Here is a 6,755-nt window from a genome sequence, read left to right as displayed (position 1 = left end):
CTCAATAAAATCACAATATTTAGATAAAAATGATGATATATGCGATTATGGTACATGTAAATGCCAAAGAGTTCTGCAATCCTTTTCTAAATTTATTTTCCTTTTTTTACTAATGTACATACATCTATTGTAACATACGTCTATTGTAAGATATTATTTGTCTTAGATATTGGATGACTTTCCAGATAAAATTCTCAAAACATGAAAATCCTAACAATATCTTGAGAAATTCACGACCCGTATGCTTCACAATTTCAACACACCATTCTCATTATTTTATAATACTTAATATTTTCCTGCATTTAGTTATAAATGTATTATGATATAGCATCATTTTTATATTTGATCGAAAAACTAATTTTTATAATTCAGCATGAGATATTTTTTTTCTCCTTGTAACAGCTCGTCGAAGGTATAGGCAGGGATCCTACCTGATCACTCTTGTCGACGTTTTATCTCCATCCCTCCACTCACCCTGATACCACTTTCGTGATTTCCCCGAAAAGGAGGGTAAACCGTCAAACCGGAAAAAAGAAAACCAAAAATAAAAAGAAAATCTTTAGCGAGCAGAGAGAAGAAAAAAAAGAAGCGTTTAGAGGGAGAAACGGACCCCAACCTGATTCGATAAGAGTATAGTGTCGAGTCCCAATTTTTTTTTGGCCAAAAAGGACACGACATACGAGGACACAACCTTTATTTATTTAATTTATTAAAAATATTTTTGACATTTTAATATATAAAGATATATTTCACATTACAATATCATCAAAATTATTTAAAATTAAAATAATAAGATCTTACCACTGTTTCATAAGCGTGTCAAGAAGTAAGCGTCGTGTCGTGTCATGCTTCGTAAGAGAGAAAGCGTTGAGAGAGAGAAAGAGCCAGTCCCACTCGTCTCCTTTTTAGTGTGAAGTGTGACAGACAGCAGAGCGCTCTCAAAATGGCGATTCCGAGATGCCATAGAGACCCTCACTCTCCCCAAATCCCTCGCTGAAACTCCAACCAAAGAAGAAACCCTAATTTTTCTCTTTCTCTCTCTTCATGTAAACACCTATCCCTGCAAAAACCCTAGATTTTCGTCTTCTTCTTCTTCCTCTTCCATGGCTACGTCAAGAGGAACGGCGGCGACTTCGCCTCCGATCATCGGGAAGGCCGGGAGGTACACCGTCTTCATAACGCCGCCCAGGGCGCCGGAGAAGGCGTCACCGCCGGTTGTACCACCGCCCCAGCAGTTCGAGATGGCCCCGCCCGAGCCTTCGCCGGCGTCGGCTTTCGGGTTCTTCTGGAACGCCGTCGCCAAGGTTCAGAGGGGTAAGGCTCCCCTCTTCTTCTGTCTCTCGTTTTCTGCTCCTTCTGAATTAGCGTCTCTCCCCGCAATTTTTCTTTTTTGAGTTTTTTTTTTGGCTGGTGAAGTTCATTCGAGCGTGGACGAGTATCTGGCGGACTGGTTCGGGCTGAACCAGTCGAAGTATCAGTGGGCTCTCAACGAGTACTATGAGAGCAAGGGATTGGTAAGATCTCTCTCTCTCTCTCTTATGTTTGTTGTCTTGTGTTTTTGGACTGTTTGCTTACTGATCTTTGTGGTATTTTTTTTCTTACTTTGCTTTTTGGGTGGCATAGATTGGTTACTTGGAGTTGCTTTGGTTATGTATCATGTCTTGTCTTCTATGGATTTGTGCTTTTGATTGAAAGAATGGTGGTTTTCATTCTCAATGCATATTATTCTTTCGATGGGAGAACTATTATTGATTTTCGGCCATGTGTAGGTTTGAGGGATCTGTGCTGCCCATTTCAATTTTGAAAAAAAATGGTTATGTTTTGGCAAATTATGTTGGTGTTTTAATGATGTTTCTTGAATTTTTTTTCCTGAACTTCATCAATGCGATTACTGTATCTTATTCTAGCTTTCTTCGCGGGAATTTTGTGTTCATGAACTGTGTGAATTTGACCCAGTTTACTAAGTTTTGAAGTGTCGAAGATCGTTGAACACAGGCACATTTCATATGGTGAACAAACATGTCCTTAATGTTGTAGATTTATGAATTTGGAATGCCACCACTCATTGAACTTGGGTGCTTCTTGTGTGATGCATAGATGCCTTCTGAATGTTGCAGAAATTCGGATTCTTCTAAGCAATGACATGGGATATATCATGTTTGGCAGACATGCAATATACATTCTTCTCCTCTCTTCTTATTTCTCGAAAAAGAAGGTTGTGCTGATTCTAATTTTGCAATGCAGCTTAGTTTAACATATAAAAGTGCTCGGTTTGAAAGTGTTAATATTCAAACTTGTTCTTTTGTTGATTGGTCAATTCAAAACATATCAATAGATGGGCAAAATCCAAGACTAACTAAAGAAACAATAACTTGGGAGGGTCTTACACAATATCCTGTGCAAGAAGAAAGATGAGTTGGGGATGAGGGGTTATGTTTCTGTCCCTTTTTTGTAATTTTTGTTGCTCTCGTTTTGAAAAGTTAAATTGTTCAACACTGTCTATGCCTTACATAATCAAAGGCCTGGTAGTGCTGTAGAAGAGGTGGCTAGCAATTTGACCTTAGACTTGCATTTGTGTGTGAGCAAGAAATATTTGGTATTGGCTCGTAGACAATGAATGTCGATACTTCCTCAGTGATACTGGGTTCAGTTTTGCTAATTTCTTTTATTCATTACGCTTTGAGCATCGAGAAGACACCTTTTATTCCTTCTCAAAAAAAAAAAAGGAAACTTTTATTGAAAATAAAAGGTTCTTTAAAGGAATGGCAACAGCAAGGCATCACTGAAAATGAACGAACAAACGTGTTCCTGGTAATTGAGTCCAGTCTCTTCTGTTGGAATGGCAACAGTAAGGCATCACTGAAAATGAACGAACAAATGTGTTCCTGGTAATAGAGTCCAGTCTCTTCTGTTGTTTTATGGTTCATGTAATATTTTTGGTTGATGAGCTGCACTCTGTAAAGTTGTCACTGCCCAAGATTACAAAAATGCCGTCCAGAGTGTCAAGCTGCTTTCTCTTTTTATTTTATTATCTAAACTTATTCAACTAAAATGGGATTTTGGAGCTGCTTTAACTTATGTTTGTTAGCATTTAGGTGGATGTGGTAAGTTGTGCATGTAGGGGACTTCTTAGCTGCAGATAGTTTGGCAATTTGGAACATGACCTCTGCTTCTGTATAACTTGGCTATTCTTGATATGATCATATTAGATGACTGATTCTTTAGGATGAAGTTGCACTTTATGCATCCTTCAATCTGAGGTTACATGATTCAGTGGGCAATTGGGCATATTTGTTAGTTAAAAAGTAGTGGAGACTTGTACTGCTTACTTTATGCATTCAGGCTGCTGAAAATAGCGTGGTTTGAAACTTATGATTGGTGTAGTGTCTATCATTCCGCGAAAGTAATCGAGGTGTTGGTTATATTCCAGAAAAACTGCTTGGGGAAATTGCAACAAGCTTTTAGCGCTTTTAACTTGCCATGGTTATTGGTGATATGATGAATGCATTTTTCTCGCTTACAGCTTCAGTTTTTCTAGGTCTATTTTTCTAAAGTGTTGAACTCTCTGCAGGACAAAGATGGCTTAAAATCTAAAGATCTCACAATCAAGGGGCAAAGTGTTTGACAGTTGTGTGAGCCTGTGAGTTGATTTTTGTGACTAAAGTTCGAGTCACTCTTTATGTTTGTCGTTAATATTAGTGATTTCGGTATTTCAGATCAGGGGAATGTAGCGGCTGTTCCGAATGATGGTCAAAGTTGGTTCCTGAATTATTCTTGAATATTATATTGCATTCCATGATGATGTAATTTCAAGTCCATGTAAGATCTTGGATGCTTTGGAATCATATTTTCTGCCTGTGGCCGATGTTGTTTCCTCTTTATGTAAAATTTCAGTTCCGCTCCCTCTCAATTTTGAGCTTTTTAGTATCTACTGGTAGACCAGGTTTGAATCTTAAAGGGAAAATGTTTAGTGTCAGGTGGAAGCGTACTAACAGAGATACATGCGGATGTAGTTTTTAATTTCATGTTCCACATAACCAAGTATCATCATGCATTTCTCCTTGAGCCCTTGGCAAATCATAACTTTTATCTTCATGTGAAAGCAGTTTTTAATTTTATTATCACTATCCGTTTTGTTTACTGTGTCGTTCTGACTTCTGAGTTGCAAGTTATGTCACATGGGTGCGGGTGCGACACGGGTGCAGCGCAATTTTAAAAATTTTGGACACGGGGACTCTGTTATATATATATATATATATATATATATATATATATATATATATATATATATATCCTGTGTGCATATATGTGGATATTGTCCTCTAAAGTTTGGCACCAGCATGAGTGTTTTTATAAACTTTGCAAATTATACTTTTTCCCTTGCAGAAAGGCGGGTTCGGGGGCTCCTCCCGGCGGGGGTCAGGGGGGCCGCCCCTGGTGGCGGACCGTAAGGGGGTCAGCGCCCCCCGGATTTTTTTTGGGGGGCTTATGTTTGAGACTCATGCTATATATATATATATATTTTAAAAAATATATAAAAAGATTTTTTTTTTATCCTAAAAATAAACATTTTTGGATTCAGTCAACGTTGACTGAGTTAAAAAAAGGATGGACTCGGTCTCGACTCGGTGTTGACCGAGTCCAACTCAGTGTTGGCTGAGTCCGGGCCATGTCCGAAGCCACACCCGTGTCCGCACCGGTGTCGGAGCATGTCGACTTGGGTGCGGCGCCTCCCTAGCCGAGTCCGTGTGATATAGGTTGCAAGTAGTTGCATACTTATAGTTGCTACAATGAGTTTCAGGTTCAACTGTCGACCTTAATAAAATAATGAAAAATGAAATTACCAGCATTTTTGTGTACTAGGTACTGCAGTTGGGTATAATGCGTATTGGTACCAGAGTGGCTGTTAAGATGACTTGCATTTGTTTGCTTTGACTAGTCTTTTAAGATGACTTGCATTTTGCCTGGTCTTAGCCTGCTGTCCCTACGGCTGATGTTCTGGTGGCAGAAAAATTCCATAGGTAAACCCTAGAGAGTCTCCTCCTTTACCTTGCAGAAAGGAGTGCCCAAATGGGGACTCGGGTAAGAGGAGACCTCCCTATCTGTGAGCTCAATGCGCATGCTTAAACTGATTTGGGAGCATTTGGATCTAATCAAGTGGGCTATTGGCTTGGTTCCAAATCAGATGGGTAAAGTTCCAAAGTTCCACTTTAGGACATCTTGATCCTTTTGTTACGTTGAGCATGAATAGTGGATTGTGATGGCTAAAGTGGACGTGTTCTTGTTTTTTTAGTAGGCAAGCTGGGTTTAGTCTCATCCCCCACCAGTTACACAACATACCATTGGGTTTTGAACTTGCGACGTCCCTAACACATGGTGATGTGCACTAACAGCTCCTACCAAACAAGTGGAGCCCCCTGGTCGTGGTGGTGTTATTATTACTTTTGAAATTGTCACAATGACACCAAGTTGGGCAGACTGGGTTTTGGGTAAATAACGCATGATCGTTTGGGGATGAACTGTGGCCCTTGGGTTATGGTGGTTGGTTCAAACCTAAGCTCCATCATATTTAAGTAAACCTTAACTTCTGATAAACCCTTGGGTTGAATTGGCCCAACGTAGGTCCTTAAACTAGTGACCCAGTATGTCCTTATTTTGCCAACGTATCCTTTGTTGTTTGTTTGTTTTGTTTTGTGTTTTTGATGATGAGGACACCTGCTAAGTTGCCAGACCACACCAAGTGGGTTTGCTCTCTTTGGCTATACCGCATGAGTATGCACATGAGAAATTGGTCGTGAGATGTCTAGAAGAACATGGACAGGCCATGCCTTAACCATGTGAGTGGGTCCAATTGTGGGTTAACGTCTTCTGCTGATCTTATTTTTGCGTTAATGAGACTTCTATATCCTAGCTTTACCTTTTCTCCAACAAGGGCAACACAGTAATATGAATATGAACATTTTAAATTTCATGCTGTTATTATTTATGTTTTATATATTTTGTTTAAACATATGCCAATATTTTTTCAACTTATAAAACGGTATATTTCTTTGCCAAGAAAATCCTGACGTTGAGACTTATTTGGAAAGAAGTCCAAACTCTTTGTTTAAGATAAAAGAAAGTCCGTTTTACTTCCCTCTCAAAGTCCCGGATTCCTCCCCAAGGCCTTTCCAAACAATCCATTTCATGTAACATTGAACTAAATGGTATGTTACAACCTGAATTCTAAAAGATTGTGTGGATACGAGCTTCAGGATTCACACGTTTTTTCCTATAAGCAGGGGGGGGGGCGCTACATGAGGGGGGGGGGGGGGGGGCGCTACATGAGATTGATATGTTAGCGGATGTATCCTTTTCACACTTGAAAAAGTCAAAAGACACGTATTCATGCCAAAAGGAAGGAAAGTTTGACACATCACTAGGTTAGAACCAAGGACAGCCACTCGGTAGGGCTCACATGGGGGTGTCTAATTGGAGGAACAGGGTAGGACATCCCTCCCTCTCTAGATGTCTCTCAAGAATAATTATGAAAAGTCTAATTAAATTTTTTTTTCATAATTAATTAAAACTTTTAGTTAGAGTAGGAGTCCTGATAGAGCTAAGACTTTAGAATCCTTTCTCTAGTTTAGTTTTTGCTCCACAATAAGATTTTTTATGGTTAAGTAGGAACTCTATCACAGGTATAAATAGAGGTTTGGGGTTTCCCTTTAATGCAATGAAATAAAATTAAAGTTTCTTAAGTTTTCTCTCTATAG

The 6,755-nt window shown here is 39.2% G+C and overlaps 1 protein-coding gene across 2 annotated transcripts; it reads left to right on the top strand.

Moving 5' to 3' along the window:
• Positions 1–923: 923 nt before the first annotated feature.
• On the top strand, positions 924–3,874 carry LOC149848988 (uncharacterized). 2 transcript variants are annotated; one of them, XM_090013059.1, is made up of 4 exons: positions 924–1,314; positions 1,417–1,514; positions 3,572–3,640; positions 3,717–3,874. In XM_090013059.1, the coding sequence occupies exons 1-3, from the start codon at positions 1,104–1,106 to the stop codon at positions 3,623–3,625; spliced, it is 363 nt and encodes a 120-aa protein (XP_089869185.1). In that variant the 5' UTR covers positions 924–1,103; the 3' UTR covers positions 3,626–3,640; positions 3,717–3,874. The 2 variants fall into 2 exon arrangements, with proteins under 2 accessions (XP_089869185.1, XP_089869180.1); XM_090013054.1 differs by having other exon boundaries at positions 3,572–3,874.
• Positions 3,875–6,755: the final 2,881 nt, after the last annotated feature.

This window comes from Nuphar pumila, chromosome 1 (genome assembly GCF_984573655.1).
Source record: "Nuphar pumila chromosome 1, dmNupPumi1.hap1.1, whole genome shotgun sequence".
NCBI classification, from domain to species: Eukaryota; Viridiplantae; Streptophyta; class Magnoliopsida; order Nymphaeales; family Nymphaeaceae; genus Nuphar; species Nuphar pumila.
The sequence above is the reverse complement of the archived record's forward strand: the minus strand, read 5'-3'. Positions and strand labels throughout refer to the sequence as shown.

Coding starts and splice junctions, on each gene's coding strand:
- LOC149848988 (XM_090013059.1), top strand. CDS start 1,104: ATGGCTACGTCAAGAGGAACGGCGGCGACTTCGCCTCCGATCATCGGG. Junction 1,315..1,416: donor CGTCGCCAAGGTTCAGAGGG/GTAAGGCTCCCC, acceptor TGGCTGGTGAAG/TTCATTCGAGCGTGGACGAG. Junction 1,515..3,571: donor ACTATGAGAGCAAGGGATTG/GTAAGATCTCTC, acceptor AACTCTCTGCAG/GACAAAGATGGCTTAAAATC.